The 17,974-nt window shown below is 35.8% G+C and overlaps 1 protein-coding gene across 1 annotated transcript; it reads left to right on the forward strand.

The window, feature by feature from the left end:
• Positions 1–4,378: 4,378 nt before the first annotated feature.
• Positions 4,379–15,644, forward strand: LOC144439012 (zinc finger matrin-type protein 2-like). The gene is made up of 5 exons (XM_078128251.1): positions 4,379–4,402; positions 9,228–9,324; positions 9,762–9,965; positions 13,592–13,737; positions 15,264–15,644. The coding sequence occupies exons 1-5, from the start codon at positions 4,385–4,387 to the stop codon at positions 15,399–15,401; spliced, it is 603 nt and encodes a 200-aa protein (XP_077984377.1). The 5' UTR covers positions 4,379–4,384; the 3' UTR covers positions 15,402–15,644.
• The last annotated feature ends 2,330 nt before the right edge of the window (positions 15,645–17,974 follow it).

Below are 17,974 nucleotides of genomic sequence, written 5' to 3' on the forward strand. Positions count from 1 at the left end.
AATTGCACTGTTTTTCACACAAAAGCATTTACCTTTGATGGTTATACATCCAACATGGAAACTTGTCGTCGCCAGCAGGTACACGTAGTAGTTATCTCACACTTACTTCAAAGGTGGATGTGGACATTTTGTACAGGTGAACAACACACATTGAGTTACGACGAAGAGCATGTATACACGTGGATAGCTGGACACCGACGCACCATTCCACGTCGACCAAGAGTCACTGCTACCTTGCCTTGCACCACCGTTGTCTGGCGAAATGATAAACTGACTCCCACCTTCTACACTAACATAAGACGTTATTCTCTCTAATTAGTTTATCATTGTCCCAACATTAATATACTCTCTCGACCAATCAAAAGATCTAACGTCTCTCGAGTCATTATAATAATAGCGCATCCAGATGGACGTCTACACAGTTGTATGTTAATGAATTCAGAGTACAAAATAAACTACTTCAAATACATCAGTGCCAATACTCAAGCTCTACGTAACATCAGTTATTATCATTATTATTAGTCATAGAAGAATGTTGACACATTTTAGATGCTCTTCACGCCAGTATGGTTTAAAATTAAAACAGGAAGACGACAAAGTGACTGAGTCGATACTTGTGTTCTTTGTGACTCAAATGAATTTGGTAATGATTATAACTTCCTATTGATTTTTTTTCCAATGCTAGGTTCAAGTATATTATTTTCAACAATATTTTTATGGTCCACCTTCTCATGAAAAATATATATGAAAAGTAAATCATATATGTAGGGTAAATCAGATATCTAGGGTATATCAGATATGTACTGTAAATCCTATATGTGGAGAAAATCCTCTATTTAGGGTAAATCCGATATGTAGAGTAAATCAGAAATGTAAAGTATATTAGATATGTAGAGTAAGGCTGCTTTCACAAAAACTTGTTACTCTACCCTTCCAAACATATATCAGGCATATCAAGCTTAATGCCAGACTTTACTTTGTATTGTTGCAAGGTATTTGGCACAATCTTTTTGATGACATCTTTGTTTTTTACCACTCTGTCAAACAGCCTGGTCGCCTACCGCATTTCCACCCACTTCTTGTTTTGTCTTACTTTCTTTCGCTGTTCTTTCTTTCTCCTCCTTCTTCTCTCCTTCTCTGCCATGTGTACTTGTTGGTGCATGAATCGTTTAGCAAGCACTTTTGCCGTATAGTTTACTTTATTTTCTATTGTCTCTGTTGTGGCTTTCAATGTAGACAACTTTGTCAGTTTATCACCAATAAACTGATTCGTTTCCGGACCATTTTAATTATTAAGAGTTGTTTTTCAGTGTTATTTAGACCAATTTGATTTCTTTTAGCACACATTTAGGAAACTGAACTGGAACAATACAGTATAAAACTCTCTTTAGATAACATGTGCATCACAATATTTGCAAATACAACTAAAATGACGAATGATGATTTATCTCTAATAGCTTTGGAAAATTCTCTTATTGATTATTATTTTTGTATTCAATACTGTAGTTAGTGTTTAATATATACATATATATATATATATAACATTGTTGTTTCCATTGTTTCCGTATGTTGTTTTTTACTTTAGATAATGTATGAGGCAAGTGGAAAGCTCTATGGCTGGATAGCAGGGAGATTGATAGAGTCATATACACAGTCGATAGAAATTAAAAGCACAATTTTGCTGATGTTACCATCATCATTTCACACACACACACACACACACACACACACACACACACACACACACACACACACACACACACACACAGAAAGAAAAAAGAAAGGACGGAAGGACATATAGACACACACTCAGACAGACAGACACATACATACATACATACATACATACATACATACATACATACATACATACATACATACATACATACATACATACGTACATACGTACATACGTACATACATACATACATACATACATACATACATACATACATACATACATACATACATACATACATACATAAAACATAAACACGCAATTATGAAACTGGCTGATCATGTGATTTTTAGCTACAAGTATGGCCAAAATTCAGTCAAATTAAATATACTCAGGGATATATATAATATATTAATGAAACCCCTATAATATATTTAATATACTCAGGGATATATATATATATATATATATATATATATATATATATATATATATATATATATATATATGTTGAGGGTAGAAGAAAATCAAGTCGGGTTTTTCGTCTCTACAAGCCGGTTTCGTGAGTAAATCACTCGTCAGGAGATGTTGATATATATATATATATATATATATATATATATATATATATATATATATATATATATATATATATATATATAAAATATATATATAAAACGGCTGCATCAGTTCAAACGAAATTTCATAGATATGTTCCGTAGGGTAATGGCCAGAACTGATTAGGTTTTAGTAATAATCCGATGAATATTAATGACCAATTTGAGTAATTAATCGATCGAACGAATATAAAGTTGGCGTCAGATTCAGATTCAGATTCAGGTAGTGTTATCTTATGAATGTTATATTGAGCGTCAGATGGCCTCAGATCCGAAGACACCCGATGGACTCAAACCTGAAATATTACCGTTGAGACTACAGGGAAGGATTCTGCTTCTTTGCCGTCAAGTGTATTCGGATCTGAGGCTATCTGACGCTCAATATAACGTTACCTGAATCTGAATCTGATGCCAACTTTATACTCATGCTCTACATAGCTCTACACTGAGAAAGACTCTGTTTTCAGGGGTTTCGTACGTGCCAACCTTATTTTGTGTTTCCCTTGGATCTGCACTCTGCATTGGCTGGACAAACATGAGAATAAATAAGACCAAGGCAGGGCATTTAACCTGATTCAAACTAACCAGAAAACATTTTTTTTCTTGGCCTTAAAATAGGTTTACAATGAGCATTGAGTTCACAAACAGGTTCAGGTTCAGGTTCAGTTTGTTCCTTTAATATTCATCACAACATTAAAAATATTAAAGTATAGTTTGTTTAAATTATGACGAAATTTGACACCTGTGTATATTATTATATCATGTTTATTTACAACAAGAATTAATACTGGTATTTTCACTGTTGGTTATGCAAATTAGGTAAATTGAGATAAAATGGAATTTAATACAAAAACAATCCCTGATGAAGATATTTATTATTTTAAACCAGTTACACTGGATAATTATACTCTTCTATGGAACATTTTAAAGTACTACATGTAAAGGTCGTTTTAAACTGATATGCGAAAAGGAAAGCAAGATTTGCCAAATGTTGCCACATCATTGTGTCTGTCTCAGAACTGTCAACAGGATGCAAAATCATGTATTGTTATTCTAATTATATCATGTATAGCAATTAGGTCTTAAATATTAATATTGTAAAGGACTTCTGTTTCAATTTTGAGATCCATAACAGCATAACTGTTAGTTGCCCATTTGTAAATTAAGTATAAGTTCCCGCAACTCATTTCGCTTGTTTCTCCAATAACCAGTGTACTCTGTATATATTGAAAAGAAATACTATGTTGAAATGAATGCATTGCATATTTCTAAACTATGTTAAGGCCAAATTAAAAAAATTATGTGCTTCCGATTCTTACAGAATAAAAAAAACAAATTTATTTTATCACATGTATATTTTTCATGTGTGAGTGTCTAGTTCAGATTTTCCATTGTTTTCCAAATGGTCTCTGTGTTGTTTATTTCTTCCCATCAGATGTACAAACATTACAGATTTGAATAACATTTCTATATTGTCTGATTTAGTTGTTGTCAATTCCGCATTCACTATTTCTCGGCTGGGAGGTACAGATTTTCTCCCTCCACTGGTTATTTCCATTTGTGACCATTTCGGGGGGGGGGGGGGGCAGTGTTTGTTCGTTGGTTTGTTGTCGTTTATTCATGTATGTATCTACTCATGTGTCGGGTAGTGTGTTTGTTTGTGTTTGTGTTTGTTTGTTTACTTGTTTATTTTTACTTGTTTGTGTTTTTTGTTTACTTGTTTGTTTGTATTTGTAAACAAAACTAACTGAGCCTGAGCACCCTGTGGTAAAAGCAGCTAGATCATAGATGCCTTTATTTACCTCCAGCTATGCATGTACATCATTTCGTGTTGTTTGTTTTGTTCCAAGTGATTGTCCGCCCGTGGGAAGGCGGCGATCACTCTGAACAAAGCAAACGACACAAAACGATGGAAATAGAGGTAAATTAAGGCATCTAGCGACTTTCACCACATCAGATTTTAATCAGATTTGGATGTATGCTGAACGCGCCCGTATGGAATTATAAATTATTGACAAGCTAGGTAGTCGATAGGTTGGTTGTCTAATTACGGGCAAGTTAGAGGTTTTTCAAGTGATTGAAAAACAAAATGGCGGCGTATAATGCGGTAAGGTCAACTTGTAACGTAAAATACTGTTTCATGTGTGATCGTAAACTTGCCAAGCCTCTGTGAATTAGAACTATAGTGCCTTTAGTTCCTACATAGAAATGTGAATGTTTTGGTAGCCCTGTCTAACTATCACATCGTAACGTAATGATATATCGTAAACATAACGTCTGCGTCTGCATGCGCTGTTTGTGAATGTTATCATTGATGAGTCTGTATTACTGACTTGACTCGGACAATTGTCAGAATCGAGTCCCGAATTCCTCCGTATGCAAGCAGGACTACGTGCAACCTAATTTATAATAGAACATAGTCAATGTAGCCTGTCACTCTGTCAGAGGCATAGGGACTTAGGCCATGTAGTATTGGTAGTATACAAAACGAAGATCGAAGACCGAAGATCTTTGCCATGGTTTTATGTACCCGACGATGAAAATATTTCACCACATTCCCAACTTCAAAACCTACTTAGAAATGAAATAGAGTGAACACCTTATAAATAAATACGAAATGATTGTGCAATGAATTTTTAGGGTAAATCAGATCTCAGTGACAAAATGAATTCTTTTTGGAAATAGAAAACTTGACATTATAACTTCATGTTTATGGTATTTCCATAATGAAAATATCACATTCACAACTACAGCACTTATTTAGAAGTTAAATCCCAATTCATAACCTATTGTTGAAATGAACGATCTTCTATCTTCGATCTTCGCTTTAGAGATTACCCTATCAAATCTCTAAAACGAAGATCGAAGATGGAAGACATCTATACTCACTTTAACTTTCTATACATGCAAAATCTAATAAAATCTCTAAATTTACGTCTGCCCTCCGAGTTGGAAGCACCTACCCATTTTTAATCAAACAATTGGACTCATTATTAGGGATTTTTAGTCAAAATCAGACCCATATATTGGCGGGGGTTTTTTTTATCACTTCCGGGTTTTCAGGCAAAAATTGGACCCATGTTTAGGGATTTTCCCGCGAAAAAGTGGCCCATATTTAGGTATTTTCCCGCGAAAAAGTGGCCAATACGGGCAGTACATATCTGTATACCTTTCTATGGCGGTACCCCCTTGAGAGGGGGCAGGATGTTGTGACTTGCACAGTATCTTCCTTCGGACGCTTCTTTCCGATGATGTTCGCGTATTCTTCTATTTCAAGTCATGCAATGCCTCGTTTGACAAGACTCTTGTACCTAGCATCGACCCCCCCCCCCCAGGATATCAAATAGTCCATCCCTTACATAAATCACTGATAATAGTACCCATTGAAGTCTGTTTACAAACCAAACTTGTTTCAAACGAAAAATGTAAACTTTGATAAAGAGTTTTATGGACATAGACACAGCATGCAGCACTATTACATAAGTGGTACACCTCGTTAAGATATCCTGCTGTTTGGCAAACAGTGAGTATAGATGTCTTCCATCTTCGATCTTCGTTTTAGAGATTTGATAATCTCTAAAGCGAAGATCGAAGATAGAAGATCGTTCATTTCAACATAAGGTTATAAATTGGGATTTAACTTCTGAATAGGTTTTGTAGTTGGGAATGTGATACATTTGTTGTATTTTCATTATGAAAATACCATATACGTGAAGTTTTAATGTCAGGTTTTCTATTTCCAAAGAGAATAGGTTTTGTCTGGTATGATTTGGCTTTCTACCCTAAAAATTCGTTGAACAATCATTTTGCATTTATTTATGAGGTCGTGTTAAGTGATAAAATTGAGGGCTATTAGATTTTGTATGTATAGAAAAATACAGTGAGTACAGATGTTACAGATGTCTTCCATCTTCGATCTTCGTTTTAGAGATTTGATAGGGTAATCTCTAAAGCGAAGATCGAAGATAGAAGATCGTTCATTTCAACAATAGGTTATGAATTGGGATTTAACTTCTAAATAAGTGCTGTAGTTGTGAATGTGATATTTTCATTATGGAAATACCATAAACATGAAGTTATAATGTCGAGTTTTCTATTTCCAAAAAGAATTCATTTTGTCACTGAGATCTGATTTACCCTAAAAATTCATTGCACAATCATTTCGTATTTATTTATAAGGTGTTCACTCTATTTCATTTCTAAGTAGGTTTTGAAGTTGGGAATGTGGTGAAATATTTTCATCGTCGGGTACATAAAACCATGGCAAAGATCTTCGGTCTTCGATCTTCGATCTTCGTTTTGTATACTACCATGTAGTATTTCTTAGATTGTTGTTTTCCTTGTCAACAGTCTCAATATGATAACGTGTTGATTTGAATACAATTCCCCTAGTTATCTTAAATTGATACATTTGTACTTGTAGTAGCATGATTCATGTGATGTTTTTCTTAGGGAAACAGCAATCTAAGTAATAATACGTGTCCCTTTGGTCAGAGGCAGTGACTCTGTCACCTGGAGAACCTTGTCTATTTCAAGACACTCCAGGTCATTCTATCGATAGCCTGAAACCTCGAAACCATGTCCATTCCAAGACACTCTGGGTCATGCCATTGATAACCTGGAACCATGTCCATTTCAAGATAATCTGGGTCATGCCATTGATAACCTGAAACCATGTCCATTTCAAGACACTCCAGGTCATTCCATTGATAACCTGGAACCATGTCCATTTCGAGATAATCTGGGTCATTCCATTGATAACCTGAAACCATGTCCTTTTCAAGACACTCTGGGTCATTCCATTGATAACCTGGATCCATGTCCATTTCAAGACACTCTGGGTCATTCCATTGATAACCTGAAACCATGTCCATTTCAAGACACACCAGGTCAATCCATTGATAGCCTGAAACCATGTCCATTTCAAGACACTCTGGGTCATTCCATTGATAACCTGAAACCATGTCCATTTCAAGACACTCTGGGTCATTCCATTGATAGCCTGAAACATGTCCATTTCAAGACACACTGGGTCATTCCATTGATAGCCTAAAACCATGTCCATTTCAAGACACTCTGGGTCATTCCATTGATAGCCTAAAACCATATCCATTTCAAGACACTCTGGGTCATTCCATTGATAACCTGAAACCATGTCCATTTGAAGACACTCTGGGTCATGCCATTGATAACCTGGAATCATGTCCATTTCAAGACACGCCAGGTCATTCCATTGATAACTTGGAACCATGTCCATTTCAAGACACTCTGGGTCATTCCATTGATAACCTGAAACCATGTCCATTTCAAGACACTCTGGGTCATTCCATTGATAACCTGAAACCATGTCCATTCAAGACACTCCAGGTCGACCATTCCATTGGTAGCCAAGAACCATGTCCATTCAAGACACTCCGGGTCATTCCATTGATAGCCTCAAACCATGTCCATTCAAGACACTCCAGGTTCATTCTGTGGATAGCCTCGAACTATGTCTATTTAAAGACACTTCTGATCTTTCCATGGGGCTTTGACACCAAAATACAATTGTCTCAATAAGAATTCTGTATATCAGAAACTACTGTGTGTACATGTTGTACTGCCAGTCAAAGAGACACATCATGTCGTGTGTTAGTCAAAGACACACCCACTATGTTGTGTGCCAGCCAGACACCCACACCATATTGTACTGCCAGCCAAAGACACACATGCCATGTTATATGCCACTGCCAGCCTGACACCCATGCCATGTTGTACTGCCAGCCAAAGACACACATGCCATGTTGTGTGTCAGCCAAAGACACCCATGCCATATTGTGTGCCAGCCAAAGACACCCACGCCATGTTGTGTGCCAGTCAAAGACACACATGCCATGTTGTGTGCCAGCCAAAGACACACATGCCATGTTGTGTGTCAGCCAAAGACACCCACGCCATGTTGTGTGCCAGTCAAAGACACCCATGCCATGTTGTGTGCCAGCCAAAGACACACACGCCATGTTGTGTGCCAGTCAAAGACAGCCACGCCATGTTGTGTGCCAACCAAAGACACACACCATGTTGTGTGCCAGTCAAAGACACCCATGCCATGTTGTGTGCCAGCCAAAGACACACACCATGTTGTGTGCCAGTCAAAGGCACAGACGCCATGTTGTGTGCCAGCCAAAGACACACATGCCATGTTGTGTGCCAGCCAAAGACACACACGCCATGTTGTGTGCCAGTCAAAGACAGCCACGCCATGTTGTGTGCCAACCAAAGACACACACCATGTTGTGTGCCAGTCAAAGACACCCATGCCATGTTGTGTGCCAGCCAAAGACACACACCATGTTGTGTGCCAGTCAAAGGCACAGACGCCATGTTGTGTGCCAGCCAAAGACACACATGCCATGTTGTGTGCCAGCCAAAGACACACACGCCATGTTGTGTGCCAGTCAAAGACAGCCACGCCATGTTGTGTGCCAACCAAAGACACACACCATGTTGTGTGCCAGCCAAAGACACACACCATGTTGTGTGCCAGCCAAAGACACACACGCCATGTTGTGTGCCAGCCAAAGACACACACCATGTTGTGTGCCAATCAAAGACACACACGCCATGTTGTGTGCCAGCCAAAGACACACACCATGTTGTGTGCCAATCAAAGACACACACACCATGTCATGTGTAAAGCCAAAGACACCCACGCCAATCAGGAAATATAAAAAATAGAGGAACATATCTAAGACATCCCCATTCCCATTTAAGTTAATACAAATGTAAATGGCAAAGGTTTACCGGGACAAGACAAATGTGATATTTACAAAAGTATTAATTAACTAACTGATTTGATATGTAATGTTACACAATTTGAGGGCCTCAAACAATCCTTTGATGGATTGGATGGGATAATGAGAAATGTCAATGATGTTTCATTTCATACACAGAAACCAGAGGATCATCGTAAGAAATGGGACAAAGAAGAGTATGAGAAGCTTGCTAGAGAACGTCTCACAGAACAGGAGAAAGAAAGAGAAGCAAAAGGTATGTACTTTATCCAGGCATATCAAAGACACTGTTTCAAATGATTGCAATCATACTTAAAGTATGTTTACACAACAGGGCTTACAGTTCAGTGACCAAGTTAGCAGTCACTGTTCAATACAGCTTAGTACAGAAGTCTCTCTGAGTCTGATGTATCTTGTAATATCCACTACTACTAGAAACTACTTGCATTTTAGTGTGTATCTTTGGTGTACCTTCTTGAAAATTTATTAAATTGGTTGATGATGTGATGTTTATTTAATTTGAGGTGGTAATCATGTACATGTATAACCTACTTGTAGGGCTGTGAACACCTTTGCTATTTTGTTATGTAAGAATAATATGTGATTAAAGCGTAAAAAAGTCAAAGAGTTTGTGATTTCTTGTACATGTATGTTTATAATATGATTTATATATTTATTTTTTTATTCGTACAGAGAAAAGTAAAAAAGAACCCCCAGTGAGGAGAGAATTCCTTCAACAAAGAGATTACAAAGTAGATCTTGAATCCAAACTAGGAAAGTCTCAAGTTATCACAAAAACAACGCCATCATCACAACAAGGAGGCTATTACTGTAATGTATGTGACTGCGTTGTTAAAGATTCCATTAATTTCCTGGATCATATTAATGGCAAGAAACGTAAGTACACTAATGTAATGTAAGTACACTGTATGTGTAGGCAATGTATTTACACACTACACAAATACAGGTAGTGCTATGTAGTGATGTACTATGTAGGCAATGGTTTTACACCACAAATAGTTCTATGTAATGTAGGCAATGGTTTTACATAAATAGTGCTATGTGATGTAGGCAATGGTTTAACACCACAAATAGTGCTATGTAATGTAGGCAATGGTTTTACATAGAAAGCACTATGTAATGTAGGCAATGGTTTTACATAAATAGTGCTACATGTATGTGATGTAGGCAATGGTTTTACATAAATAGTGCTATGTGATTTAGGCAATGGTTTTACACCACAAATAGTGCTATGTAATGTAGGCAATGGTTTTACATAAATAGTGCTATGTGATGTAGGCAATGGTTTAACACCACAAATAGTGCTATGTAATGTAGGCAATGGTTTTACATAGAAAGCACTATGTAATGTAGGCAATGGTTTTACATAAATAGTGCTACATGTATGTGATGTAGGCAATGGTTTTACATAAATAGTGCTATGTGATTTAGGCAATGGTTTTACACCACAAATAGTGCTATGTAATGTAGGCAATGGTTTTACATAAATAGTGCTATGTGATGTAGGCAATGGTTTAACACCACAAATAGTGCTATGTAATGTAGGCAATGGTTTTACATAGAAAGCACTATGTAATGTAGGCAATGGTTTTACATAAATAGTGCTACATGTATGTGATGTAGGCAATGGTTTTACATAAATAGTGCTATGTGATTTAGGCAATGATTTAACACCACAAATAGTGCTATGTAATGTAGGCAATGGTTTTACGTAAATAGTGCTATGTGATTTAGGCAATGGTTTAACACCACAAATAGTGCTATGTAATGTAGGCAATGGTTTTACATAGAAAGTGCTATGTAATGTAGGCAATGGTTTTACATAGAAAGTGCTATGTGATGTAGGCAATGGTTTTACATAGAAAGTGCTATGTAATGTAGGCAATGGTTTTACGTAGAAAGTGCTATGTAATGTAGGTAATGGTTTTGCATAAATAGTGCTATAATGTGATGTAGGCAATGGTTTTACATAAATAGTGCTATGTAATGTAGGCAATGGTTTTACATAAATAGTGCTATGTAATGTAGGCAATGGTTTTACATAAATAGTGCTATGTAATGTAGGCAATGGTTTTACATAGAAAGTGCTATGTAATGTAGGCAATGGTTTTACATAAAAAGTGCTATGTAATGTAGGCAATGGTTTTACATAAATAGTGCTATGTAATGTAGGCAATGGTTTTACATAAATAGTGCTATGTAATGTAGGCAATGGTTTTACATAAATAGTGCTATGTAATGTAGGCAATGGTTTTACATAAATAGTGCTATGTAATGTAGGCAATGGTTTTACATAAATAGTGCTATGTAATGTAGGCAATGGTTTTACATAAATAGTGCTATGTAATGTTGGCAATGGTTTTACATAAATCGTGCTATGTAATGTAGGCAATGGTTTTACATAAATAGTGCTATGTAATGTAGGCAATGGTTTTACATAAATAGTGCTATGTAATGTAGGCAATGGTTTTACATAAATAGTGCTATGTAATGTTGGCAATGGTTTTACATAAATAGTGCTATGTAATGTAGGCAATGGTTTTACATAAATAGTGCTATGTAATGTAGGCAATGGTTTTACATAAATAGTGCTATGTAATGTAGGCAATGGTTTTACATAGAAAGTGCTATGTAATGTAGGCAATGGTTTTACATAAAAAGTGCTATGTAATGTAGGCAATGGTTTTACATAAATAGTGCTATGTAATGTAAGCAATGGTTTTACCTAGAAAGTGCTATGTAATGTAGGCAATGGTTTTACATAAAAAGTGCTATGTAATGTAGGCAATGGTTTTACATAAATAGTGATATGTAATGTAGGCAATGGTTTTACATAAATAGTGCTATGTAATGTAGGCAATGGTTTTACATAAATAGTGCTATGTAATGTAGGCAATGGTTTTACATAAATAGTGCTATGTAATGTAGGCAATGGTTTAACATAAATAGTGCTATGTAATGTAGGCAATGGTTTTACATAAATAGTGCTATGTAATGTAGGCAATGGTTTTACATAAATAGTGCTATGTAATGTAGGCAATGGTTTTACATAAATAGTGCTATGTAATGTAGGCAATGGTTTTACATAAATAGTGCTATGTAATGTAGGCAATGGTTTTACATAAATAGTGCTATGTAATGTAGGCAATGGTTTTACAGAAATAGTGCTATGTAATGTAGGCAATGGTTTTACATAAATAGTGCTATGTAATGTAGGCAATGGTTTTACACAAATAGTGCTATGTAATGTAGGCAATGGTTTTACATAAATAGTGCTATGTAATGTAGGCAATGGTTTTACACAAATAGTGCTATAATGTAATGTAGGCAATGGTTTTACATAAATAGTGCTATGTAATGTTGGCAATGGTTTTACATAAATAGTGCTATGTAATGTAGGCAATGGTTTTACATAAATAGTGCTATGTAATGTAGGCAATGGTTTTACATAAATAGTGCTATGTAATGTAGGCAATGGTTTTACATAAATAGTGCTATGTAATGTAGGCAATGGTTTTACATAAATAGTGCTATGTAATGTAGGCAATGGTTTTACATAAATAGTGCTATGTAATGTAGGCAATGGTTTTACATAAATAGTGCTATGTAATGTAGGCAATGGTTTTACATAAATAGTGCTATGTAATGTAGGCAATGGTTTTACACATGTGTTTGATGTACGCAATGGATTTAAAACCAAAACAGAAACAATGTGCTAAAGGTGAAGTTGATAATGCAGTGGAAATTATAATCACGTTCAATAGCTACATTTCTGTACACCTTGTGTACAGTGCAGATGAACCCATCACAGATTATATGTTACTTACACTAGTTAAACAGAGGTTACTTATCTCAGTTTTTGTTCATCTAAATTCTGGTCAATTGTGGCTTGGCTGACTGTGGCTCTCCAAACATGTCATCAAAACTGAATGCAATTGTAAGTTCTGCTGTACCATAAACAAACCAAGTGAGAACATTCAAACTGAAAGTGTAGGCTTCTGTGTCCTTGTCTTGGGACCTCACCTCTTGTTATAATATACAAATATAGTCTATAAAGAATGCTAAGTGTGGAGTACGAATTACATAAATAATAATCCTTTTTTTATATTTATGGCAAGAAAAGTTTGATTAATACATAGTGGAGGAAATATCTTTATCATGTTTTACAAAAAAAAAACAGTTGTCATTTGCACCTTATATAATAACATGATTGATAATGGATTGCATAGAATATAATAACAGTCATAATACATTAGGTTTTGACTTTCACGACATGTGTCTTTATCACAAAGAAGTGATTATATTGTATATAGATACATGTAATTCTGAGTTTAGCATCAATGTATGTATGTACATGTATGGATGTATAACCACTTCGTGGGCAAGAGGGATTTTTAATGAATCTAAGTGCTGTTATAATTCATACAATTCATTGTCACTAATCTCAGAATTACATGTATTTGTAATGTTACTTATTTATTTATCTTATCTTTTCACTGCAGATCAGAGGAATTTGGGAATGTCCATGAGAGTTGAAAGGTCATCGCTTGATCAGGTGAAAAAGAGGTTTGAACTTAACAAGAAAAAAATGGAAGATAAAAAGAAAGAGTACGACTTCGAACAAAGAATGGCTGAACTCAGAGAAGAGGTAAATATACATCTTAACTGAATCAAGGAGGCAGTATGATATGGCTATTTCCTCACAGGACTGTTGGTCACAGAAACACAAACTGTTTCCCAAGGGTGAAGCCTGAAGGAAACATTGTGTGCTAGGGTGACCCACAAGTCTGAAGGGAGCCGATTGATGATACATTGTATTACACAAGTTAGATTAGTCAGCATTTGATTTATAACACACCATATCATTTCCTGAATTTTTGCCTGACTCAAAATGATACAACACATTACATGCACTGCTCTGTAGAGGTACAAAATGTACCATAGGACAGTACACACATGTTGACTGATCATGAAGTCAAGGGACTTTGGGTCACCCCAACAAAGACTGTTTCCCAAGGACAAAGCCCAAGGACAAAGCCCAAGGAAAATAGTTTGTGTTGGGGTGACCAGCAGCAGGCCTGAGGGAAACTGACATATGTTGTTGCATGAATACAATCAATCAACAGGTGTTTTGTATAAACACACCACATCATTTCCTCTAGTGTATGCCATGCCTAAATAAAAAGTACACAGTACATGTACACCTTAGAGTTACCATATTACAACAGTGAAGTTGTTCAGAAAACAACACAGAAATCTATATCTCTGAAAATGTACTTTTTTAATAATTACCAACTTTGTTCATTCCAAATCCTTTCTGGCACAAGGTTGGCAAAGTTTGTTTTAAGAAATTGTAAAAGCCATGAAGTTTCTGAGCTATTTTCTGCTCCACCAGCAGAAGGTGACAACTTATTCATCTGCTGTGAAAACATGCATGCATGCACATAGCTGTATGATGACATCAGTCAGTCAGTCATCAGTATAGTTTGGCATTAGTGTTTGAGTTCTGATGTTAAGTTTACTGCAACATGTGAAGCAGTGTGTTACATTATAGTTTGACATTAGTGTTTGTTAGTCACTGCCGGACGAGGTCCGGAACGGGGACTTATGGATTGGGTTCCGTCCGTCCGTCCATCTATCTGTCCGTCCTTCCAGAGCAATTTCTTGGAGATGCCTGGACTGATTTTTTTCAAACTTGGTACAGGGGCAACAGACAATGGCATACATATGCACAAAATTTGTTTCATGATACGATCCAATATGGCCACCTAGCAGCCATTCAAAGTTGGTATTAGGACAGTGTTCTATGACATACATGTGCATATCCATTTTCGTCATGATATGATCCAATATGGCTGCCTGGCAGCCATTTTGTTTGTGAATTTTCCATGTCCAAAGCCATAACTCAGACATGCTTGAACAGGTTTGATTTGATTTATCATGTATACAACTACAAAAATATGTTTACCCTCATGTACCATATTATGGGTAGGGTATTGTAACTATTACTGAAACATTTTCAAACAGCATTCCAGTTGCATGTAGTGCAGCTGTAACATATACATGTACAATGATTATCTATGCAGTGTTTGCTGTTTGTAATAGTGAATGCATTTGTCAAGTGCAGGAAACTAGCGCTATAGGTGATTGACACAAATTTTTGTATTATTCTAGGAGGAAAAACAGAAAGCTTACAGAAAAGAAAAGAGGAAAGACAGGAAGAGGAAAGCTGATGATGATTTAGATGTTGATGGAGATCCCGATATGATGGCAATGATGGGGTTCTCAGGATTTGGAGGATCAAAAAAATAATTCCGTCCAAAATAATCCATATAGCCAATTGTATGGTTCCATAATGCAATACCCAAACTATGTGTCTTTCAAACCACTGGGTTTGTCTTTCAATATCAAATCTGTTTTATGTTTGTCAAGAGCCATCCCCACCCCCACTCACCCACCCCACCCTAGGGTACTAGCACAGGAGTTGATTGTTGCGTTCATACATTAATTTACTTTAAATATGGCAAGTCTGCAGTCTGTTTTCAGCCTCAGGTAAATAGTTGCTATGTAACAGTCTTCTTGGTAATTTATATCTTAAAATCTTCAGTATGAATTGAAGGGAAATAAGTTACATTATACCATGTACAAACCAAGTTGAACTAAAAAATATGGAATCTATACCCTCAGGTCGTTCTATGTCACAACAATGTGTGTCTACATTCATTGGTTCAGCTGTGTTTGCAATGTGAGTCAAAGCATTCAAAATTACCATTATTTTCCCCAATTTTTGTTCGATATTACAGGTGCTGGTATAATTATGTTATTCTCCAATATTTTTCTTTATATTTAACCGGAAATACTCATGACCTAACAGTTTTGTCACTACTCATTTAGCGACTTGTATTAACAAAGGCCCCTTAGGTCACTCATATTTCTCTTGGCCAAACAAAGAAAAATATTGGGCAGTAACAGAAAGGGGGGAATATAGTAAAAGTGGCGTAGTTTCCCATACACTCTACCATAATTTTGGTGGGGAACCCTAATACAATGACACAGGAACTTGGGTAGATTTTACCTGCTTACTGCCCTTAACAAACACACCATGTGAACTTTATACATTCCTTACACTAGGAATACAAGTAAAGTTATTGGATTGTAATTTTTGATAGTCAAAATCACTCACATAAAATACTTGTACTTCAGTATGACATTTTGAACAAAGTTATGATATGAATTGCATATCATTTCCAGACATCATTTTCTTTACACTGTATATATATGTAGTTGCATCTCTTTTTGTGTGATTATAGTATCTGATGCTTTTTTTGTAACAAATTAATCCTGCACTTGCTGCAACTGGGACATATTTTTTCATCACGTAACCAAAGATATATTCACTAAAAAAATTCAATTTCTGTATGAAAAACATTGTATCTGTTAATTCTGTGTTTCCCAACTTGTAGTTTGTCTAGTTTTGTGAAAACAAATACCCCTCTTGTAGAGAGAGGATTTATTAGTACAATATTATCCATAGTTGGTGTAGCAATGAGTTTAAACCGTGAGTGAAAGCTTGGTTTTCAATCTGTCACCATGTTAAAACTGCACTAGTTTTGTCACTGTGGTATCATTTTTCAAACCGACAATTTTTTCACTGAACCAATAGACATTTGTACATGTTTAATCAGAGATGAATTTCATCCACAATTAGTGTGGTATTAGGTTGTAAGACCGTTGAGGGACTGTTGAGGGTGCAATTTTTGGGTGCAGACCAAAAAATCAATCTGATTTGATTTATTGTATACAGCTACAAAAAAATATGTTTACCCACAGGTAATTCAATACTGTTTAGGATGTATGATATTACAAGTAAGTTATTATAGCTAACACACACGTTTTTTTAATGTTCTAGTTGCAGCTAGTGCAGATTTAGAGGTATAAAATCAGTGAGTTTTTCCTATCTGTTGACATGCTGTAAATCCACAAGTGATCATGTGCTGACATGTAGAGATACTCCACATTACTACATGTACATACCAATATAGCTAGAACATTATTTCAAGTGAGTTTATATAGACAACTAGCCATGATAAACAATACTGACAGACACACATACACACACACACACACACACACACACACACACACACACACACACACACACACACACGACTACATATGAAAATATATTTTTTGTCTTTGGTCACTTTTCTCTTCAATTTTTGTGTACAGAATGTTATTTGTGAACTTCATATCTAAACAAGGCAATGTACCATTATTGTATTGGTTTACTTTCCAATAGCATTGGAATAACCTTCCTAGTTTGACATTACTTTACCCAATAATATATAGACTTAACTGTTAAAATTTGCTAATAAAATACTGCCAGTATGTTATTGGATACAAGTCCCCAGCATCTTAAAATTGGTTTATCTTAGTTTTACACATCTTCACAAATTATTACTTCCCTTCCTCTTATCAGGGTAACGACAAATGTGAGGAAATTTTGAAAGTTATCTTTTATAAGACATGATAATATTGAATTTTTCAATGGTGAGGAAAGATGTATAAACAAGTAGACAGATATATATTGCACACACACTATGTGTGATTTACATGACCTGGTATACTGATATCAAGAAATAGATACTGGAATTTCATGGTAGAATTTTATACAAATCAAACCTATGATGGTGTCTCAAAGAATCATAAACTGTTTTTATGTACCTAGGCGACGACTGTACATGTGTTGTAATGTACCTAGGCTACCATAGAACATGACTGTACATGTGTTTTAATGTACCTAGGCTACCACACAACATGGCTGTACATGTGTTGTAATGTACCTAGGCTACCATAGAACATGGCTGTACATGTGTTGTACCCAG

This window comes from Glandiceps talaboti, chromosome 8 (assembly GCF_964340395.1).
Source record: "Glandiceps talaboti chromosome 8, keGlaTala1.1, whole genome shotgun sequence".
Classification (NCBI taxonomy): Eukaryota; Metazoa; Hemichordata; class Enteropneusta; family Spengelidae; genus Glandiceps; species Glandiceps talaboti.

What these genes read in the sequence shown, in the direction of transcription:
- LOC144439012 (XM_078128251.1), top strand. An exon ending in GAAAGAAAGAGAAGCAAAAG is followed by an intron (nt 9,325 to 9,761) that starts GTATGTACTTTA and finishes TTATTCGTACAG; the next exon opens with AGAAAAGTAAAAAAGAACCC. An exon ending in TGGCTGAACTCAGAGAAGAG is followed by an intron (nt 13,738 to 15,263) that starts GTAAATATACAT and finishes GTATTATTCTAG; the next exon opens with GAGGAAAAACAGAAAGCTTA.